At 35.3% G+C, this 23859-nt stretch overlaps 2 protein-coding genes and 1 pseudogene across 8 annotated transcripts; 2 read left to right on the forward strand and 1 right to left on the reverse strand.

Moving 5' to 3' along the window:
* The first annotated feature begins 447 nt into the window (after positions 1-447).
* Positions 448-9081, forward strand: LOC140822600 (uncharacterized). Of its 7 annotated transcripts, none has more exons than XM_073183381.1 (5): positions 455-826; positions 916-939; positions 1171-1227; positions 2507-3765; positions 8658-9081. In XM_073183381.1, exons 4-5 carry the CDS (start codon positions 2508-2510, stop codon positions 8714-8716), a joined length of 1317 nt encoding a protein of 438 aa, XP_073039482.1. In that variant the 5' UTR covers positions 455-826; positions 916-939; positions 1171-1227; position 2507; the 3' UTR covers positions 8717-9081. The 7 variants fall into 7 exon arrangements, 3 of the variants coding, with proteins under 3 accessions (XP_073039483.1, XP_073039482.1, XP_073039484.1); XM_073183383.1 differs by having other exon boundaries at positions 8661-9081; XM_073183382.1 differs by lacking the exon at positions 916-939 and having other exon boundaries at positions 448-826.
* A 3387-nt stretch (positions 9082-12468) lies between these two features.
* Positions 12469-16035, forward strand: LOC140822618 (B3 domain-containing protein Os01g0234100-like; annotated as a pseudogene).
* A 998-nt stretch (positions 16036-17033) lies between these two features.
* LOC140822604 (uncharacterized) lies at positions 17034-18080 on the reverse strand. The gene is made up of 2 exons (XM_073183388.1): positions 17471-18080; positions 17034-17246 (listed from the first exon to the last, which is right to left on the reverse strand). Exons 1-2 carry the CDS (start codon positions 17972-17974, stop codon positions 17232-17234), a joined length of 519 nt encoding a protein of 172 aa, XP_073039489.1. The 5' UTR covers positions 17975-18080; the 3' UTR covers positions 17034-17231.
* Between the last annotated feature and the right edge of the window lie 5779 nt (positions 18081-23859).

The raw sequence follows: 23859 nt of genomic DNA on the forward strand, positions 1-23859 counted from the left end.
TTTCGCAAGATTATTTTTACAATCTACGAAATTAAAAATAAAGAAATGAAAATTATTAAAGTTTAATAATATAATTGTTCTGAGTCAAAAAATTTATGGTAGTTGCATTCCATATCATCCGAACTTAATTCGGGTAATATTTTATGTATCCTCCAAATTAATTTAAGTGTGTTGATTTTTCTGATAAAATTTAATTTGAACATTTTTTACACAAAATCTTTGTTATAAATATCAGTTATCTAGTAAAAATTAAATACAGGTCAGGATAAATCTTACTTTTCCTATTCTTAAAATTGGCATTTCGAGTCTTTAATTTGGCGATATAATTTAGAACAAAAAATGGACATGTTTGATTGATTAATAAAAGATGGACAGATGAGAACATAATAAATGTAAGAAACAACATATATACATATATATATATATACTGTGAGAGCCCAACCCGTTAGCCAAAGCCCAGCCCATTTAGTAATTATTAAAAAAAAAAATGAAATGAAAAGAAAAAGGATAAACGTGAAAGTTGTTTTCTCTCTCCCCGTTTTTCCTCTCCAGCACCGAAAGCTCCATCTTTCTTTGTTTTAGAATTTCGAAACTTTGACCGTCGATTCTAGCCGCTCCGGTCGCCGAAAAATTTAAGTAAATACATATTCGAAATCCTCTCGCCAAGAGCTATCCAGTGATATCCATTTTGCTAAGAAAATCGCGAGCCCCGAAAATCCCGTCAAAGACCGCCGCCTGTTTTTCGCCGGAAAAGCTGGAAGGAAGCTCGGGTTAGGTTGTTTGAAGCTTAAATTCGAAGCTTTAAGCCTTTTTCGAAATTTCAGAGGTATAATTATGGATTTAGGGTTTCGAATTTTGGGGATTTTAATTCAATTGAGTTCCAATAATTAATATATGTTGTATTATTGATTGTAGGTGCTATATTGGAGCTCATTGGAGGTATTAACGAAATTTCAGGATTTAATTGGGCATAATTTCGAAAATTCAGATTTATGTAATTGGGTTTTCGAATTTTAGTGTTCAATAATTAGGTGTTTAAATGTTATAGAATTGTCGCATATTCATTTTAGAAATATTAAGCCTAAGTTAAGAATTTTGGAATTTTAGGCTAAATTATTGAATATTGGAAAAATAAATGGGACTTGATATGAAATGTATTATTTGCCACAGGATTGGAGTTTTCAGGAAATATTTAAGATATTTTGTGGTAATTAAAGTCCAGTTGAGGTACGTATGAACCGTTTTATTATGACGTCTATAGTGATGTGAAATGACGTTAAGTACCTTGTAATGAGTTGTGGCGTGCTTTATGTGCTTCTGGGAATACGTGATTGCATTCATGGATTTATTTGAGTTGATACATAGCATTTCGAGCCTTGACTCCGTTGATTGCTAGCTTTACTGATCTGTTGCGATGTTGCGTCATCTATGGAGTGAGTGATAGGATTAGATCACTCCTGACATCTCATCGATGGAATGGGTGATAGGACTAGCACTCCTGATGACTTGCATGAGGGCTGAGCGGGTCGCACCCGTACCCTCGATGCTACGTGCATGGATAGCGGCGGCATGCTATTACGTTGCTGCATTCCTGGCACGGGTGGCCACTGTTCCTGTTGCTGATGCGTTTTATTGGACTCCGTTTTGGTATCCGTTATTTCATTGTTACCGACACGCATTGCATTGCATATCATTGCATTTTACTTGAGTTTATTTCACGTCAGTTATAATTGTCATAATTTTACTGGTTCGTCGTACTGGGGCCTGACCCCTCTTTTCTGTTTATGCTGTGGTTGTTTTTGATGTCATAGCAGATTATCCAGGAGGATTTGACGCGTCTGGAGGAGCGTCAGGTAGCGGTGCCCAGTAGATGGATTGTTGTTGATAATCCCCAGATATATTTATATATATTTGCCAGGGAATGCCCTGAGTAGCTGTACTGCTATTTTATGATATTTTGGATTGCTAGTTGTGTGATTGAGCCTTGTCGGCTATGTATGCATTAGTCCTGGCCAGTGCGGCTATAGGTTTGTGAATTGCTGTTATGACTTTATTTCGAGTATATAAATATTGGTTGTGATGTTTTGGATTTTTCTGGGATGTCCTATTTACGAATAGGTCATGCCGAAATTTCTGTAGGCCCAAAAATGGAAATTTTTAATCGCTTTCGCTGTTTACATTAACGAATCCTGGTTGTTTGGTCATTAAACGTTAATCAGGAGCACGGGCCCCCACAGTTGGTATCAGAGCGTAACTGGGATATGCTCGAATTAGAGTCTAGGGCACTTGAGTCTAGACACAAATAAAATGATTGCGTATGTGTTTGACTATTTGCTCTTGTTTGAACTATGTGCGGTGATTTATTTGAATTAGCCTGATTTAGCACTGTTGATTAGGTTTTGACTTAGTTTAATAACTAGCTACGAGACTAAGTTTCAGCTTTCCTTTGGTTATTTTGTGCTTATTAAGTTATTTTGCCTTGATCTTAAATCCTTGTGTCTTATAGAATGGCACCTGGAGGAAGAGGCAAAAAGGGAAAAGAAGTTGTCCAGGAGTCTGAAGCCCAGAATGTTCGAGGACTTGAAGATATTGTCAGGGGTAGACGTGGTCGTCCTGCAGCCCAGGTTGCTAGAAACGTAGAGGAAGAAGTGAATCAAGAAGTCGAGCAATTGACTCAGAAAGTGGGTGGGATGCAATTAATAATTTCTCAATTTCAAGAATTACGTCCTCCCAAATTCTTCGGCACTGAAAATGGCGAAAAAGCATCCGGGTGGTTGAAAAGCATAAACCATCTATTTAATTTGCTCGAATATACTGAAAGTGTCAGACTGAAGCTGGCAATCTATCAGTTAAAAGATCGAGCACAACTCTGGTGGGAAGCTGCAGAGGAAGCACTGAAAGCATCTGGACAAACCATTACTTGGGAAGTATTCCGTACTCAATTTACCCAAGAATATGCACCTCCTTCTTATTATTATGGCAAGGAAGAAGAGTTCAACCAATTGGTGCAGGGAAATAAAACGGTTGTTGAATATGCTTCTCAATTTTCTGCTCTATTGCCATATGTGCCGCACGTTGCAAGAAATGACCAGTCCAAACTTTCTCGTTTCCTGCATGGGCTACAAGGGACTATTCATACTTTGGTGATGACTGGATCGCCTAATACATATGTTCAAGCTGTAGAAATGGCGAAGAAGATAGAGGCTAGTTTGCTCAGAGGAGAATCACGGCCAGTTCCAGTTCCAGCATCTACTTCTCAAGGATCTGGAAGTCATATGCCGATGCCAGCGGGTTTATCTCCTTATCAGCCTCAACAGTCATCCCAGCAACCGAAGCAACAACGATTCAGAGCAAGAGGTAAACAATTTAAGAAGAGATCTCAGTCCAGCTCCTCCAGTTCAGGCAGTACTAGAGGGAGCAGTGTTGTTGGGTCTTCGAATGCTGTGTATTGTGACCGCTGTGGTGGAAGACATTTTAGTTCACAGTGTATAGGAGTCCAGGGGTCTTGCTATATATGTGGTCAAGTTGGACATTTCGCCAGAGTATGTCCTAATGCACAAAGACAACAATTTCAGCCACAACAGTCTGGACAAGTTCCCCGAGGACCAGCTTTCCAGCCATATGCTCCTGCACAGTCATTTCAGCAGTCTGGCTATCCACCACCTCGAGTTCCTCCTCAGCAGCAATTTCCAGTGCCGCAGCAGGCTCGAGTACATGCGTTGACTCAGGACCAGGCTCAGGATGCACCAGGCGGAGTGATTGCAGGTATTTGTTATGTTTTCGATTATCCTGCGCGTATATTGATAGACACTGGAGCATCTCATTCATTTTTATCTGCTGCATTTGTTGATGAGCATGAGATTGCTACTATTCCGTTGTTGGATACTGTGTCTGTGGCTACTCCTGCCGGTGTATACTTGATGTCTCGCGAGATAGTCATAAATTGTGTGATTAGATTTGAGGATAATATTATGATAACTAATCTAATCAAGTTAGCTATGTCTGATTTCGATTGTATCCTTGGTATGGATATATTGACGAATTACCGAGCTACTGTGGACTGTTTCCATGGAATTGTCAGATTTAGACCGTATTATGGCAGCAAATGGAATTTTTATGGTTATGATTCACAGTCTCGAATTCCATTAGTATCTGCAATGGAAATGTTCAGGTTGTTGTCAATCGGCAACGAAGGATTTTTGATCTATGCTCTTGATGCAACACGGGAAGAACGATTGAAAGCTTCAGACATTCCTGTTGTCAAGGATTTTCCTGATGTATTTCCTGATGAGATTCCGGGTTTTCCGCCTCAAAGGGAAATAGATCTTAGCATTGAATTGATGCCAGGAACAAATCCTATATCTAGAGCACCATATCGTTTAGCTCCGACAGAGTTGAAAGAACTCAAAGAACAGCTTCAGGATTTACTGGAGAAAGGCTATATTAGACCAAGTATGTCGCCTTGGGGAGCTCCAGTATTGTTCGTAAAGAAGAAAGACGGAACGATGAGAATGTGCGTCGATTATCGGCAGTTGAACCGGGCTACTGTGAAGAATAAGTATCCTCTGCCGCGTATTGACGACTTGTTTGATCAGTTGCAGGGTACTTCTGTATATTCCAAGATTGATCTTCGTTCCGGCTATCATCAGCTCAGAGTCCGAGAGGAAGATGTTCCTAAGACAGCGTTTCGGACACGTTATGGACACTATGAATTCCTAGTCGTGCCGTTTGGTTTGACTAATGCTCCAGCGGTGTTTATGGATTTAATGAATCGTGTATTCCGGGAATTCATAGATAAATTCGTTATCGTTTTCATTGATGACATCTTGATTTATTCCAAGTCAAAGAAAGAGCACGAAAAACATTTGACACTAGTTCTCCAAACACTCAGAGAAGCGCAGTTGTATGCCAAGTTTTCTAAGTGTGAGTTCTGGTTAGACAGAGTTTTATTTTTGGGCCATGTTATCTCTGCACAAGGAGTATCTGTTGACCCTAGTAAGGTTGAAGCTGTTATCAATTGGCCTAAACCAACCAATGTGTCTGAGATTCGAAGCTTTTTGGGGTTAGCTGGGTACTATAGGCGTTTCATTGAAGGATTTTCTCGAATAGCTAGGCCTATGACCCAGTTGACGCAGAAAGATCGACGTTTTGTGTGGACTGCAGAATGTGAGTCTAGTTTTCGGACTTTGAAAGAAAAGTTGACCACATCTCCAGTGCTAGCTTTGCCTTCAGGCTCAGGTGGATTTGTTGTCTGTACAGATGCTTCTCTAAATGGACTGGGTTGTGTTTTGATGCAAAATGGGCGAGTGATTGCATATGCTTCTCGTCAGTTGAAGCCACATGAGACTCGATATCCAGTTCATGATTTGGAGTTAGCTGCCATTGTGTTTGCATTGAAGATATGGCGTCATTATCTGTACGGAGAACAATTTGTGATTTATTCTGATCACAAGAGTCTGAAGTTTCTTTTCACACAGTCTGACTTGAATATGAGACAGCGTCGATGGTTGGAATTGCTTAAGGACTTTGATTGTGAAATTCAGTACCAGCCAGGGCGAATGAATCAAGTTGCAGATGCTTTGAGCAGAAAGGTTCAACCTAAAATGTTGACATCTTTGACTATTTCAAAAGTTCATGAGCATTTGGGAACTTCAGGATGGACTTATCAGTCTAAAGGCGATTACTTTATAGTTTCATCTATTCAAGTTGAGCCACAGATTATTTCTAAAATCAAAGCAGCACAGAGAACTGATCCGCATGTTCATAGATTGAAAGAATTGACTCAGACAGGTCAATCAGACAAGTTCAGTGTTGCTTCAGATGGATGTCTGCGCTATAATGGTAGACTTGTGGTTCCGAATTTGATAGATTTGAAAGAATCTATACTTCGTGAAGCTCATTGTAGTCGGCACAGTGTTCATCCTGGAATCAGAAAGATGTATCATACCTTGAAATCTCATTATTGGTGGGAAGGTATGAAGAAAGAGATTTCTGACTTTGTGGCTAGATGTTTGACGTGCCAACAGGTTAAAGCTGAGAGAATGAGACCTGGTGGTATGTTACATAGTCTTGAAGTGCCACAGTGGAATTGGGAGCACATTGCTATGGATTTTGTGACGCACCTACCTCGTTCTAATCGTGGTTGTGATGCGATTTGGGTGATTGTTGATAGATTATCTAAATCAGCCCATTTTATTCCTTATGATCGTACTTGTACTTATACGAAAATGGCAAAAATGTACATCGATCATGTAGTGAGATTGCATGGTGTGCCTGTAACCATAGTATCAGATCGTGATCCCAGGTTTGCCTCAAAGTTTTGGGGTAGTTTGCAATCAGCATTGGGTTCAAAGTTGGCGATGAGTACTGCATATCACCCACAGACAGATGGTCAGTCAGAGAGGACCATTCAGACACTCGAGGATATGTTGCGAGCAGTCGTGATGGATTTTAGTGGTGGTTGGCAGGAATCATTGTCACTTGTGGAATTCTCTTACAATAACAGCTTCCAAGCAACCATCGGAATGGCACCATTTGAAGCCTTATATGGTAGAAAATGTAGATCTCCGATATGCTGGGAAGATGTAGGAGAAAAACAGATGGCAATACCAGAATTTATACAAGAATTGAAAGAGAAGGTTGAAATGATCAGGAAAAGAATGAAAGCAGCGCAGGATCGTCAAGCCAGCTATGCTAATAAAAGGCGTAGGCCTTTAGAATTTCAGGTTGGCGATCAGGTTTTCTTGAAAGTATCACCGTTTCGTGGTACTATGAGATTTGGGCGCAAAGGGAAGCTAGCTCCGCGTTATATTGGTCCATATGCGATTGTTGAGAGGATTGGCACGTTGGCTTATCGTTTGGACTTGCCGCAGAGTTTATCTGCGATACATGATGTGTTTCATGTATCTATGCTGCGAAAGTACGAGCCGGATCCTTCTCATGTCTTGAGGACTGATGAGGTGGAGTTAGATAGTTCCCTTAGCTATGTTGAGCATCCAGTGCAAATTCTTGATCATAAAGAAAAGCAACTCAGGAATAAGACGATTCCATTGGTCATGGTGCAATGGAGTAGACATGGGAGAGAAGAAGCTACATGGGAATTAGAGGCTAAGATGCGTCAGGATTGGCCTCATTTGTTTGAAAATGTAATAAATTATTCCATGTATTCTGATTTCCCTATGTACTATCAGTGGTAAATGTTTGTAAACCACTTTTGTATAAAAATTGTGTATGTTAGATTTCGAGGACGAAATCTTCTATTAGTAGGGGAGAATGTGAGAGCCCAACCCGTTAGCCAAAGCCCAGCCCATTTAGTAATTATTAAAAAAAAAAATGAAATGAAAAGAAAAAGGATAAACGTGAAAGTTGTTTTCTCTCTCCCCGTTTTTCCTCTCCAGCACCGAAAGCTCCATCTTTCTTTGTTTTAGAATTTCGAAACTTTGACCGTCGATTCTAGCCGCTCCGGTCGCCGAAAAATTTAAGTAAATACATATTCGAAATCCTCTCGCCAAGAGCTATCCAGTGATATCCATTTTGCTAAGAAAATCGCGAGCCCCGAAAATCCCGTCAAAGACCGCCGCCTGTTTTTCGCCGGAAAAGCTGGAAGGAAGCTCGGGTTAGGTTGTTTGAAGCTTAAATTCGAAGCTTTAAGCCTTTTTCGAAATTTCAGAGGTATAATTATGGATTTAGGGTTTCGAATTTTGGGGATTTTAATTCAATTGAGTTCCAATAATTAATATATGTTGTATTATTGATTGTAGGTGCTATATTGGAGCTCATTGGAGGTATTAACGAAATTTCAGGATTTAATTGGGCATAATTTCGAAAATTCAGATTTATGTAATTGGGTTTTCGAATTTTAGTGTTCAATAATTAGGTGTTTAAATGTTATAGAATTGTCGCATATTCATTTTAGAAATATTAAGCCTAAGTTAAGAATTTTTGGAATTTTAGGCTAAATTAGTGAATATTGGAAAAATAAATGGGACTTGATATGAAATGTATTATTTGCCACAGGATTGGAGTTTTCAGGAAATATTTAAGATATTTTGTGGTAATTAAAGTCCAGTTGAGGTACGTATGAACCGTTTTATTATGACGTCTATAGTGATGTGAAATGACGTTAAGTACCTTGTAATGAGTTGTGGCGTGCTTTATGTGCTTCTGGGAATACGTGATTGCATTCATGGATTTATTTGAGTTGATACATAGCATTTCGAGCCTTGACTCCGTTGATTGCTAGCTTTACTGATCTGTTGCGATGTTGCGTCATCTATGGAGTGAGTGATAGGATTAGATCACTCCTGACATCTCATCGATGGAATGGGTGATAGGACTAGCACTCCTGATGACTTGCATGAGGGCTGAGCGGGTCGCACCCGTACCCTCGATGCTACGTGCATGGATAGCGGCGGCATGCTATTACGTTGCTGCATTCCTGGCACGGGTGGCCACTGTTCCTGTTGCTGATGCGTTTTATTGGACTCCGTTTTGGTATCCGTTATTTCATTGTTACCGACACGCATTGCATTGCATATCATTGCATTTTACTTGAGTTTATTTCACGTCAGTTATAATTGTCATAATTTTACTGGTTCGTCGTACTGGGGCCTGACCCCTCTTTTCTGTTTATGCTGTGGTTGTTTTTGATGTCATAGCAGATTATCCAGGAGGATTTGACGCGTCTGGAGGAGCGTCAGGTAGCGGTGCCCAGTAGATGGATTGTTGTTGATAATCCCCAGATATATTTATATATATTTGCCAGGGAATGCCCTGAGTAGCTGTACTGCTATTTTATGATATTTTGGATTGCTAGTTGTGTGATTGAGCCTTGTCGGCTATGTATGCATTAGTCCTGGCCAGTGCGGCTATAGGTTTGTGAATTGCTGTTATGACTTTATTTCGAGTATATAAATATTGGTTGTGATGTTTTGGATTTTTCTGGGATGTCCTATTTACGAATAGGTCATGCCGAAATTTCTGTAGGCCCAAAAATGGAAATTTTTAATCGCTTTCGCTGTTTACATTAACGAATCCTGGTTGTTTGGTCATTAAACGTTAATCAGGAGCACGGGCCCCCACATATCTGGACTAGTGATACTTGCTGGAATCGAATTCTAAATATTCAATGAGTATCACATAAGGATAACAAAAATAATTACACACACAAGGCTCAGAAAGCCCGAAAGAAAGCGAACACCATTCTAGTTTTTTGAATGGACTATTTTTGGGAACATAACCAACAAAACTACCCCAGAAAAAATGTTACGAACTCTGGGATTATAATTGATATTAGTTATTATTATTTTTAAGAAAATTATTTTAAAATAAAATTTTATTATTTCAGACATCTAGTAGTATTTGATTTTAGTTGAATATTACCGGCATTATCGAGTTGGACTATTTTTAATTTAATTTTATTAGTTTCTACTTTTCTCAAAACAAATTTTATATATCTAAAATTTATATATTCTTAGGTGGAATTTTCATGTTTACAAAAAAATTGAATAAACTTATTAAAAATTTAATGTTGTGTATTATTTTATTAAATGTTTTAATCTTTTGTTCATATATTGAAAAAGAAAAATTAGATAATTTAAATTGTGTTTGACAATAATCAAATATTATTTTAAAATTTTCTAAAGTTAAAATCGATACTCCAAACTCAATTTAACCGAAAAAAAATTTCTTAGTTTGCTTTGTTAATTTATTATTTGATTTATTTAATAAAATCGATAAATTTTATTTTGCTCGAATTTTTATTAAAAACCGAATCAAAGCATACTCGATCGACCTTACGGACAAAGTAATTCAGTAGTCACAAAATTTCAAAACACAAATGCAACTATATGAGGAGCCGTAGGTCGGTGATTGACCCCTCTCAACTCTCAAGTAATTTTTTTTCCTTCAAAATGTTACACATAATTATTATTAAAAATATAGATTTAATTTTATAAATCTTCGTCAACTCTTATAATTATTTAATACTATGATATTTTTCCTTTTTTTTAACAATTATGTTATTTCCATTATACGAATTTCCTACATAATGATAGATTGATGCTTAAATGGCTAAAAGTTGAAACTTGAATAGTCAAGTAGCCGTAAAGACACAATATTTGAATTATTCTTTCTATTTTGATTTACGTATTTTTTTTATAAATTTAAATTTCACTTCCAAGTTTTTAAATTCTGCTTGTATTAAATGTGAGCTTTGATAGACAACTAAAATCATATTTCCTATGGTGTTTAAAAAACGTGAAAATTTCCAGAAAAAATCTGAAATTATACTGCTTTCTTATTTCATCGATCATCGATTGAATTATAAGGGTCATTAATTATTCTTGGAGATTCAAAATATAATCCGAAATTTTACTGTTATAATCACTTTTTATTTCATGTTTTGATTGTTTTGGATTATAATTTTCATGCATCTCTCCGTTTTCTTATCAATTTTTTCTAACTTACCTTATATCAAAGCTCATGATGTTTTTTCTTAAGAAAAAACTTGTGTGAGACGGTTTCACGATTGTATTTTGCGAGACAGATTTCTTATTTGGGTCATCCATGAAAAAGTATTATTTTTTATGCTAAGAATATTACTTTTTATTGTGAATATCGGTATGATTGACCCGTCTCACAAATAAAAATTCGTGAGACCGTCTCACAAAGTACCTACTCTTTTTCTTATATTTTTAAAAAATATTTCTTTCGTTAAATAATTAAATTATGTGAGTTCATGGAAACCAGCCATGTAATGATTATTATTATTCACAAAACTCAAGCTCTATAAATTTAAACCCTATACATTTAAATCATTAATGAAAAAATTTTGAAATTGTATTATATTTATGTATAAAGAGTAGTCATTATTCCACGGCCTCCTTTAGAAATCAAGCTTATCAAACTTCATCACAACAAACAATTTTTTTTTTAAATCTTTAGATAAAGTCTTCGCTTCGATGGTTTATGAAATTATCATCTTCTCCCTAATTATTCCGACAAAACTCAAGTACTGCATATTCTTTGTTCTTTATTAATATGCTTGTTTCTACTATGTAAAACAGGAATCTTAGCTAAAGCTAAGCTACTATTATTCTTTTGTATACATTAGTCATTGAATGATCTTGCTTACGGTGTAAATCGACTGGAATCTGTCTCAAACAATTTGTTTGAAAAAGCTAACATGGAGGTGAAGTGCGAACATGGATTACACGAATATGAATTCTTCTCTGCTTGAGAAATTGAACATCTACGGTGATCCGACAACTATATAGTGCATTCTTAGATAATACTTATTGGTCATTTTTTGTGTTCTCGATGATTATAACTCCTCTGTTCTTCTGGGATTCTTCTTTTTATGTTAGCTTCTTCCAACGAAAAATTTGATCTTCTTGATATATTCATACCGTTTTATTTAGTTCTTTTATTTTCTTTTGGGACCATATTGAATGTTTTTGTCCTTTTTTTAAAAAAAATCAAAGGTTGGTTGAACATATCATTCGGTTCAGTAGTGTCTCGTCTGATTTCTTAGCTTTCTAACCGATGTTTGTACAAAGCTGATCATTTGATTCGCTGCAGGTTTTTTCTTTACATCAAAACATACAATCCTATCAATGTTCTTGCTTGCTAATTGCATATATTTAGCTTGTGTTATTGTGTTTGAGATCAATTGACTTTATTAAGAGAGAGATTGAAACATGATGTTTAAACAGTCACCTACCACCAACTATATATTTTGATAAAATAACAAGTCATTCATCATATAATTGATATCAAAGTTAATACTACATGTTCGATTTCCATAGATTGTATGAATCACCACCAATAGATATCGAAAACCTAAAACACCATTAGATAAATCCTAAAAAAATTGGATGATTATCTAATAATAGATAATATTAATTCATTGTAAAAACTACTCTTTATCCAAAATAAGTGATATCGTTATTTTGTAAAACTTGTGTAAAATTTAAAATAACTGATAAATATCCAACCATTTTAATTTGATTTAATAATTATATAATAGTCAATCGGTCTATGGTCCAATCCAATGGGAGACCCCATTAAAGACAGGGCAAAAACTTGTGTGAGACGGTCTCACGGGTCGTACTTGTGAGACGGATCTCTTATTTGGATCACCCATGAAAAAGTATTACTTTTTATGCTAAGAATATTACTTTTTATTGTGAATATGAGTAGGGCTGACCCGTCTCACAGATTATGATCCGTGAGACGGTCTCACATGAGACTCACTCTAAAGACAGATGGAAACATGTTATCATTGCTACATGTCTTTTTTTTTTAAAATTTTTTTGCCAAAATCACATTAGTTCAATAGTATTGCAAGTAAAATATAATATATATTTACATTTCAAAAATTTCTACAAATTTTCACACAGTGGATTTTTTTTTTTAATGAGTATAAACACCAAATTATGGAAATTTATCTGACAGGTTTCTAATAATCGGGGCAATTTTGTATTTCTCGTCCCGTCAGAAAAAAAAAACCCGGAAACTGAAGCGGCTTTAGCTTTCGTTGTTCGCACGCCAGCCCGTAAAACCATCCCTGAATCAGATTTCTAAAATTCTTTCGATTTTTCTTCAGTTTTTCTCTAATCCCCAGTCGCTGTTTTCCTTAAATCTTTTCCTCTCTGGCGTAAAGACAGAATCTTGTTGATGCAAATGTTCTATAGACTGGCTTGATTTTTGGGAAATGAGGCTGAAAATAGTTCACCAAAATCAAGAGAACATGGGCAGGGAAGAACTGGTGATGAAGCAGGAATCAGTTGAAACGGGTGATCAAATGGAGGAAACCCAGATGAATCCTGCATTGGAGGATGGTTCAACGAAGGAGAATTCGACGGCTCTGGAGGTTTCTCCAACTACTGCTGCTTGCCCTGTGCTTGTCACTGTGAGCTTTCTTGGCCTGAAATTCGTGAATTTGATGGTTTTGTGGGTGGGATTGCTGAGCTTATATCAGATCTGGTTTGTTGTTGCTAGGGTAAGAGGAAGCGGAAGCCTAAGGAGCAGTTGATTGACGAGTTTTCGCTGTTCATCTCGAGCAAGAAGAGGAAGAAGAAGCAGTCTTTTCCCAAATCTAAATTTGTGAGACATCATTTATTGTTTCGTTTCTTCAATCAGAGATTTTATTTTTATTATTTTTTTCAGTTTGGTTACACAAACAGTATGCACGCCTTCCTTTTGGTGTTTGAGTGCCAAAGAGTTTGGTTTACATCCAGCAAGGCATTGAATTTGAGTTCTGTGAATCAAGAGATGATCCGACTTGATTCCGAATTGGTTTGAGTCCATCGTGGCTCCAAAAATAAGGAGTCAGGGGAAAAAACTCTTCATTTATGTATTCCTTCCTGTCCAGTGACAACTTTCTTGACCAGTTCTTACTTATTAAGATGATTTTTGTTCACTGTTACTTCAATATAATCTCGGTGCATGGTAATCCAAAACATTGAACTTCAATTTTGCATGACATAACATGATTTGGGCCTGCATTGAAGGGCCACGAAGTGACCTTTTTCCCTGTAGTATAGACATAATTGTGTTTGGATGTGCATCTATCTACCTTGGTTATTTTTTCAAACTTGTACGCACTCAGAAGTGAGTTTTTAGTATTTGTTTCATGCTGGTTCTACTTTATTAGGACTGTAGTGATAGCTTTGACAGGTTTCTTGAAAGTCATGGGTCAGTGTAATAACCTGGCCTTCAGTTGCAGGAGAAGTGTCACTGACTAAATAACAAAATAAAAATGAACTTTTCTACCAACTTGTATTACTTTAAAACGAATATGTATGCAATTTAATTGTTAGCAGAGATCAATATGTAGAGTCACAATTGAACGGGCCTATGGATATGAGATAGGTAAAAGACTACAATCAAGGATATCAGTCCCTTGTCCTACCAGTCTGTCCGTAAAAGACTTTACACTGAATTCCTCTGGGAACTATTCTTCTTAACTATCTCGGCTTTACAATACTAATTACTACATGTTGTTGAAGAAATCCATTGTATCCTTTTATAAACCTCATCATATCCTTCCTACAAACTGATAGTGGAAAGGGGTATCACAAAAGATATCATGAGCTGTTTGTTCTTGAAAATGTTCCAGCTTCTATCACTTTCTCCCTTATGGTGTAACGCATCTGAAGATTGAGACATTAGTCAGCCCGTATGCCAAAGGTCATAGATTAAATGTTTCCTGTTTAGAACATTTATCATGGATTGATATTCTTTGAAAAATCGTCAGATGGATAACAATCTATTGTTTCAGTGATATTTGCAATTAACATATGGATTTAAAAATGCATTAGCAGGGGACACCTGACGATGGAGGAACATTGATGCAGTCTGTTCCATTTAAGTCACCCACCATGATTCGAGCAGAGGAGGTTCAGTTGAGTTTGGGCAATGATCAGCCTAGCTTTTTGAAAGTCTTAGTTAGATCACATGTCGGGAGTTGTTTCTGGATGGTATTTATTTTTTTATGTTATCATCTCTTCTGACATTTTCTTGACTGGATGTGTAGGTTAAGTTTTTAACGCCCCCGCAATTTCCATTTGTCCGCAGGGTCTTCCCGTGCCCTTTTGCAGGCTACATTTACCAGCTGAGGATGCTACAGTTAATCTTGAGAATGAAACCGGTGACGAGTTTGGAATAAAATACATCGCACATAAGACTGGACTAAGCGCCGGATGGAGGAAGTTTGTAGCTGGGAACAAATTGCTAGAAGGGGACGTTCTGATCTTCCAATTAGTCGAACCTTGCAGATTTAAGGTGACAATCATGTCACATGTCTGCTGAAAATACGCATTTAGTGTAACTGCCACACCTTTTAGGGGTGATTCACCTGTGGAAAATTTGTTCATCTAATATTATGTGCCGATTCTGTAGGTGTACATTATAAGAGCAAATGATTTGACTGAGGTAGATGGTGCACTTAGCCTTCTTACTTTGGAATACCAAACTAAGCGAAGTGACGCAGGTTAGTTTTGCGCTGTCTATTTCTTGTTCCTGTTCGATTAAAATATATATTCTATGTTTTTTGTGGCATTTGGAGGTGTTTGGCTTCATGGGCACGTAATCTTTACCAGTTTTAATTCTGAAACTACTGCGCAGAGGGAAAACTGGATGCGCAAGGCAAGCAGAAAAGGCGACCAAGATCTCTTCCATTGGTGGTTTTCAAGAAATTGAATCAGAAGGAAGGCTCATCAATGCCACAACTTGGACAGCCAGAGGAACATTCAGGAATCGATAGTGATGAGGTTGCCTCGGAAGTTTTGGAGGATTCCAAGTTCTCAGGATTTTCTTTGCGTTTGAAAGATGTTCAAGGTTTTGAGGGATTTCACATCATGATAAATGGAGCGTGCATCGACCCTGAGCTCCCAGAAAATATTCGTCGAAAATACTACGCGCTATGCTGCAGCAAGAACATGTTCCTTCATGACCATCTCCTCCCAGGGCTCTCCAGCAAGTTAGCGGCTGGTATGATTTTCGAAGCTGTCAACATTGCTGATGCTATACGAGCTTGTAAACTCACCACCCCAAAAAAGAATTTGAAGTGTGGGAAAAATCTTTGAAGTCTTTTGAACTTTTGGGATTAGAAGTCGGGTTCTTACGGGTTCGTCTTCGTCGACTGCAAAGTCTCTCCTTCGACTCGGAAGATGCCTTTGAGACAAAAAGGTATCTGGATGTTAAGACAAATCGTTGTCGCATTGAAGTTGATATTCAAAATCTTGAAGAAAAGCTTGTGGAACTTGAAGAGCTATCTGCTAAATATGATGGTGAAATAGTCTCTCTAAAGACTAAAGCCGAGAGCTATGACATGAATTTTCAAGACGAGGCTAACGCTAAATGGTAATATTCTCTTCGATATTGATGGGGAAAAAAGGGTGAAATGGAGTGTCTTATCATTTAACATGCTAGAAGATATTTGGGGATATTTACCAAAAAAAAAAAAGAGATATTAGGTTTATTTTGGTTTTGTTTTTCTGGAGTTTGTAGAAATATAATTTCTTTTTCCTTCGTTTAACTTATTTTAAAATGTTATATTTATGATTATATTAGAAGAGATGAAAGTGGGCGGAAATATATCTTTAAAAAGGAAATTTAAAATAAATAAAATACCTGTTTTATTTTGAGAGAAAATATTATTTTTGAGAAACCAAAAAGAGAAAAATAATAAAAGAGAAAAATAATAGGATTATTCAACATTCATTTGATTTTGATATATAATGTGGGATTATGTGTTTATACAATCCTACATTGACAAACCAATGCCATTGACATTGAGTTTTGACTTTATCATGATATTTTTGAATGGTGACTAAATTTGATGAATTGCTTATCTACTCTAAATTAAGAATTTTCAAAGATGATTACAATGAAAGTTTCTCTCTCAATCAAAAATTTTCATTCAAATACAACCTATAATTTATTTTATTTTCCACGAGTTTCATATTTAATAATAAAATAATAATAATTTAAGGTTGTATTAGATACATGAAGATGGATTAACATTTATTTTAAGCATCGTACTAACAAAATTACCGTTAGAATAATAGAGAATAGAGATAGTTGGATCAAAGGAGTACAAAGAATGACGAGTGAAACAGACGGTACTTTTTTTTAAGGAAAAAAAGACAGTACTTTTAAAATGTCCCTACTCCTCATTTATTTAATTTTTTTTAAAAAAATGTCCTTACTCCTAATTTTTGTGTAAAAAAATTTCATAACCCATTTGCACTTTCTGCAGATCATAATTTTTTCCCTTTTATTTTAGTATTATTTTATTTTATTTTATTAATTATTTGGCTCTGCACACGCATTAGTTCTCTGTGATATTGCCGTGTTGACTGTTGACTTATCCATTATTTCAAAATTGCAGATTCATTCAATTATGAGAAATCAAAGTTTGGTATTGCTTAATTCCATTGATTGTTTTTCCAAAACTATAAATTATATGAAAATATTATTAAATAACAAATTAATTTGACAAAAAGGGATCAATATATATATACGAAATGTTAAAGAGATTTTTGTATGCGATTCACCTCGACAAGATTAAGCAGATGGAAAGTGAAGCAAATTACATTATAAAAAGAGAGACCACATACTAAATTAATTCAACCACCAAAAAAATTTCCATCTACATTTCCAAAGTTAGAAAAAACTTTAATCCTCCGTTGCTCCAATGCATGTCACTTTGCTAATTTATTCACTCATTCATCTGAATCCTGAAACCAACAAAAAAAAAAAGAAACAGAATCTGGATCAGAATTAAAAAGAAAAAGAAAGAAAGAAACAATTTCTCACATTTCTTCATAAATTCACCCAAAATCCCAATTTTGTTCTCATATAATTACTTGTAACTCGATATTTGCAGTAACAAAAATGTTTTCTTTGGAAAATAAGACTAAAAATACAGTTACGTTTTCTGAAACTTGTTTCTAAATACAACCTGTGAATTATTGCTGCAGTGTTCATCTTCATGCAAACCAAGCCTCTTTTCAACGGACCCTTCAGCCTTATCAGAAGTTTTCTTGAAACCAACGTGAGATTTCTTAAGCCCAAGAAAACCCTTCCACCTCGTCGGATTCTTCGGCGGCCTCAGCGAGAAATCTTCATCGTTTTCTTCGTTCTGAAGCTCATCCCTGAGCGTGGTCGTCTTGTTGCCGCCGCCGCAGTTCTCCTTGAACGGAAGCAGCCTCCCCTTGAAGAAGAGCTCATCAGCACTCATCATCGAGTGATTACTCACAGAGAACTCGAAATCCGAGGAAACAGGCGCATCCCTGTATGCAGCAGCGGCAGCAGGCCTGATCATGTGGGATTGGGAGCGAGAATGGGATTGAGAATGGGATGATGATTCAAGAAAATCATTGGAGAAGGAGATTCTTGGGCTCGTTGGAGGAGGATTATTAATCCCTTTGTGGTGCTCTGAGTTTTGGTTGTACATCTCCAACATGCCATGGAGCTCCCAAACAAAAGCACGAGGTTGGAATTCAAATAGCAAAAGAATTGAAATCTCCACTCTCTCTCTAATAAATTTTTCTCAGGGGGTCCCTTTACCACTGTTGCAGTGTACCAGTAGATGTTTTGTGTTTATCTCAGATGAGGGGGACCTTTTCTTTCTGGTACAATCTTTGTCGTTTATTATTCTATATATGTGTCAAAATCTTGGCCACAAGAAAACGTGTTTTGATTAGTTTTGTTGGGTTGAATCCAAATATGTGATTATGGTCAAAAGAATGAGGAAATCCAAGGTTTAATGGAATAAGCGGACATGTACGTTGTCTAGATTGGAGATGTGATTGGTTTTGTCAAAACATGGTCATTTGGCATTCATTGAAGAATCTTATCACCAAAGCTTGGATAGAATTAATTCCCCTAGCTTGCTTCGGACTTTGTATATATATATATATATATATATATATATATATATATATATATATATATATTGTGACAAAGTGGAGGAAGATTCACATTTTTGTTGATAATATTGATAAGAATGGAAGAAATAAGGAGATCACGGGTGCATCAGATGATATATATATAATATTTGTGTGCAGTAGAAGTGATGACATCATTAAATTATAAGGACAGATGATTAAATGATGAATGAATTGACGTATGATCGAAATAAAAAGATGCCAAGTACCAGATTTGGAGGGGAGTCACAGTTTCCCTTTGCTGGCAAATGCAACCAACTACAGTTGTTTCTTTTTGAATTTTTATTTATGGTTCATTGGCTTTCTGAATAGGTGGATGGTGACATACTTTGACCAGTGTTTTTGGCAAAGTTTGTTTCAATTATTTTAACATCAATTTATGTGCAATTAAATGTTATTGGCTTTCTTTGTGCTATTTACATCGGGAAAAGTTTTTTTTTTTTTTTTGTCTATGTTCTTTTAATTTTTTTTTAAAAATGATGTTATTATCGGTTAGCTTATGATATTAATCAACTAAATTGTATCCTATTTTAGTTATTTCTGTGATTCAGGAGTGATGTAAGCGAATCTTTCAGGCGATATCGATTACGGTGCTTATGTTGTATTTGAAAATGATTATATGTCACCAAAAATTTATGACGTGTCGATGTCATGTCAGTATTCAAGTGAAAAATGACAAGAATTGAAATATAAGTACATATTAGATGGATTGAGATTATAAATTGATAGATAACATTACAAAAATGAAATACGTGAAAGTTAAGGAATAAAAATATAATTTATATGTTTTAATGACATAGAAGAGATTGCTGGAAAATTATGATGAAAATCGTAGCTTGATTTTCGTATGATAATTTAAAAGCACCTCTTAACATTTAATAAATATACACGGTTTGATGTGAAGGATGAGATGTTTATTGACTACATATAATTCACCACATTCAACATTTGACTCAATTTGTATAATCGATTAGATCCACAAATCATTATATTATCTATATCTATGTGAGATGAATGAACTTGATCCACATTTGTAATGAAGTGTAATACTTTTGAAATAAAAAATAATAATTTTCATTTAAATGATCAACATATATTATTTAATATTTTTCTATAACATAGCTAACGAAAATGTTACTTTGGACATAAAAAAAATAATATATTTCCTGACATTCAAGTTGGATCGGAGATTCATCCTACAAAATTGACTCATGACATCATCTCATATACGTTTTTGTGTCTCTATGATATAAATATTTGTTATTTCATGTCACAAACCAAACGACAATGTTTTCTTTTATCAGACATGCATCTAAAGTTAAAAATATCCCCATTATTCTGAAAAATTAATTTAAAAAGACATTGAATTGTGGTGTCTTTTGAGAGTTGAGATGTCATTGTTGTGTGTACTTTTTAAGTAAAAATTAGAGAGTGCGTGTGACTGGTAAAACAGAACTTTTAAAAGCTGGATTATTGCCTCAGTTGACCACAACATTTGACTTTTTGTATTTACCTGTTACCACTCACTTAGCTGTCCGTAACAGCTTATCCATCGTCCACGTTATTAATGTGCATCTATACATTATTATTTTTGAAAAAAAAAATTAACAAACATTAAAAATATACGAGATTCCTATTTTTTTAAAAAAAAAAAAAAAGAATAAAAAACGAGATTCGGACATTATTTTTTATGGATTATTTTCATTCAACTCTCAACACCTGATGATTTTGTGAAATATTATTTTACGAACCAAACGATTATATTATATATGTTGAATATTTTGTAATTTTTTTTCTTATTTTACGAACCAAACGATTATATTATATATGTTCGATATTTTGTAGCTTCCATGTGACAATACACATTGATCAAGTCAAGCACCACGAGTATGGTTTGATAAAGATTCATTGCCAATGTTTGTAAACATAACTTCTCATCGAATATAGGCTGATACGCTTATACATAATCAATCATTTATGAAATAAATGCCAGTATGCTAAAGATATATCAAAGTAGTACATATTGTCTTGAACTCGATTTAATTTAAAATTTTAGTTAAATATTTTTCGTTTATGTATGTTCTGGTTTATAATATTAACAAATCGTGTTTCTGTAACTGAGAGTGAGAGACGTCAGTTAAAATGATGTTATATGTACAAGTGATTATATAATTAAAATTTTCTAGTGAAATCTTTTCGTTCATAAAAGAAAAAGAGACATAAAATGACTTTACCTGAAAGCTTTGATCCAGAAACAAATATATCATTCTTAAGTTATCGGTTTCACACATTTGATCATATATACACTCATTAATTTATCATTTATCAATATATGTTATGAACTACAAAAATAATATTTTAACTGATCATTTAATAATGTTGAAATTTCTAAATGGTCCCAACTACGACAATAGATATTAAAAGCAAACGCTGCAAGCTGTTTGTCAGTGGAGACTCATAAAATGTACACAAAGTTGTAAGATATTTTGTTGTTGATATTTTAATAATCTCTAAAATAATAAAACATGCATAACCCCCACATATTCTTAATTTTGTTATAAATCATCATTAATATAAATATTAATTAATTATTTTACTCAGAAGACTTATTCACTTACATTTTTATTAATTAATTTATTTTCTTAGATTTTTTTTCCAGTTAAATTCTTTTCTTTTTTGAATGTGTGCCGCTGATATATCCAACGGCCCCATCAAAGTATCGTAATTCAATTAGTTTTTTTTTATACATAAATAAATATATCTTGATTACACACACATATATATAAAGGCAAAAACTTGTGTGAGACGGTCTCACGGGTCATATTTGTGATACGGATCTCTTATTTGGGTCACCCATGAAAAAGTATTACTTTTTATGCTAAGAGTATTACTTTTTATTGTGAATATGGGTAGGGTTGACCCGTCTCACGGATTATGACCCGTGAGACGGTCTCACATGATACTCACTCATATATAAATTGTTGCGTTAATAACACAATATTCTGTCAACTATGTTAGTTAGGTAAATCACATTGAAAAAATATAGTGCGACCCATTCACTCGAATAAATATTGATATGAGAAATTACTCTTTTGACCGTTAATCAAACATTCACCAACTCGAATATTTCGAAAAACCCTAATTTTAACGTGCCAACGAATTTTCTTTCTTGGGTTCCTTCTTATCTTCATCTTTGTGGATATATAGATATATAAAGAATATGTCGTGCAGTGCCCATGGTCGGTAAAGGTAGGTTTTCTATTTTACCTTTTAGTAATTAATAAGTTAAATAAATGTTTTATCTACTCAAAAATAAAATAATAAACCTTTATCTGATATTTTTTAAAATGTTTGAAAATTTTAGCTTATGCATTGACGTGATATCACATGTGTACGAGTCATTTTGACGTTAAGTCAATCCTTCATCGGAAACACCATAACTAAAAAAAAATTAACAGACTAAACAAAAAGTTTACAATATAAAAAACAAATATCACAAATAGATCTGTCACAATATCAAATCTAACACAACATTAACAAAATCTGCAAAGTCTGTCAGACCCGACTCATCACATAAATTAATTAAGTGGGTTAGGCTGATAATTTCGTAACACGATATAATTTCAGATCAGTCTATCACATTAAACCGTTTTGACATCTTTAATCACGAAAAGATCTATACGTGACTAAAATTAATGATTTTTCTATTTTTTTATATTCTTCTCTTACTTTTTGTTTTAATGTCACTATATTTTGTTGCTTTATCACAATTATCAATTGACGATAAGTATAACACTCCTAATATTTTAAATCATAAAAAAAAATAGAATAAGTTTCTTGTGAGACGGTCTCATCAATAGTTATCTGTTAGACAGGTCAACCCTACCGATATTCAAAATAAAAAATAATGTTCTTAGCATAAAAAGTAGTATTTTTTCATGGATGACCTAAATAAGATATATGTCTCACAAAATACGACCCGTGAAATCGTCTCACACAAGTTTTTGCTTAAAAAAGTCCAAACTATGAAATCCATATTTCCAATCTTACTCGAGTCTTACACAAAACCTGAAATCCATTTCCATTTCAAATGATGCTGCCGATTAAATAACACACAATACCATTCAAATCCAGCACAAGCCATTTGTTTTTACAGTTACAAGCGTGCATGAATCACCGGTAATAGTCGTTCTCATCATAAATTTTCATGTGCAACTGCTTCTGCGCGTAAATCACCAGACTCTCGATCTCCTTCGCGCCATCGATCTGGCCGTTGCGATTGGAATCGACGGCTATCACTCCCTGACGCGCCTTCCACCAGCCGAACCACATGTGCAGGCTGCGGAGGGCTTCCTTCAGCTCCTCGCGGCTGATACGGCCGTCTCCGTCGAAATCAAAGCTTCGGAGCCACGCCTTGAATTCCTCCGCCGACATCTCACGGTTCGTATTCAACACTTCGATGAAGCACATCAACGCCATCGATTTTCGGTTTTTGTTCTGTATGGTCTATAAAATTTGGCGAGTGATGACTGATAATTGGAGAAATTGGTGAGGGATTTGTAGAGGTGGTAGAAGAATCTGGTAGCAACTTTCGGAAAATGCAGCTTCACGTGTGCTTTTGATCGGCATCTTTTGCTTTTGAATTTTCTAATTTGGTGTGCGTCGTTCATAAGATTCTGATAACTGGTGATCATGAATTAATCCATTATTTTAAGTCGTATGATGTTGTTCTTCATTTTTTTTTAATGTACTCGAATATATAAACTCAATTGCCCTCGTCAATAATTATGTTCAACACTACATACACGAATATTTATCACTTTACTGATTCGATCGAGTAGTAAAAAAATTGATTTTAGTAGGATCTCGTGTTTAAATCTTGTTGATAAACGGATAGTACCTGGGAGAGCTTTAGTTGATTTGACTCGGCTTGATTCGGGTTTAGTTTTAGTTCAGTAAGAATTCAGAAATGAGATATTTTGGAAAGAAAATAATACGTACTTGTTTTTAATATGTGGAGAAGGAAGATTTATCTTGGCAGTATTAAAAATGGAATAAACCTCCGGTGGAGAATTTTCAATTGGATGTAGACGGGGGAATCAATATTATCAAGGGTTGTTTATCGATAGGTGGTATCATTCGAGATGCCGGGGACAGACTGTAGCGGCTATGGCCGGCTCGTCTATTTGCAATCCTGGCTCGGTTTTCACGGGTGAATTAATTATCATTCTAGCTGGAATGAATCTTTGTAAACAACTTAGTACGAGTGTATTCAGATTCATTGGAAGCAATAGTAGGGAATGCTACCATTGAGTTCTTTGGCCCTGAGGTTTTGGTGATTATTCAAATCAAAAAGCTTCTTTCGGACCACGATTTTGTGGGAATTCTAATATGTGGAAAT

The sequence above is a fragment of the Primulina eburnea genome, unplaced genomic scaffold, assembly GCF_022965805.1.
Source record: "Primulina eburnea isolate SZY01 unplaced genomic scaffold, ASM2296580v1 ctg973_ERROPOS1174311, whole genome shotgun sequence".
NCBI classification, from domain to species: domain Eukaryota; kingdom Viridiplantae; phylum Streptophyta; class Magnoliopsida; order Lamiales; family Gesneriaceae; genus Primulina; species Primulina eburnea.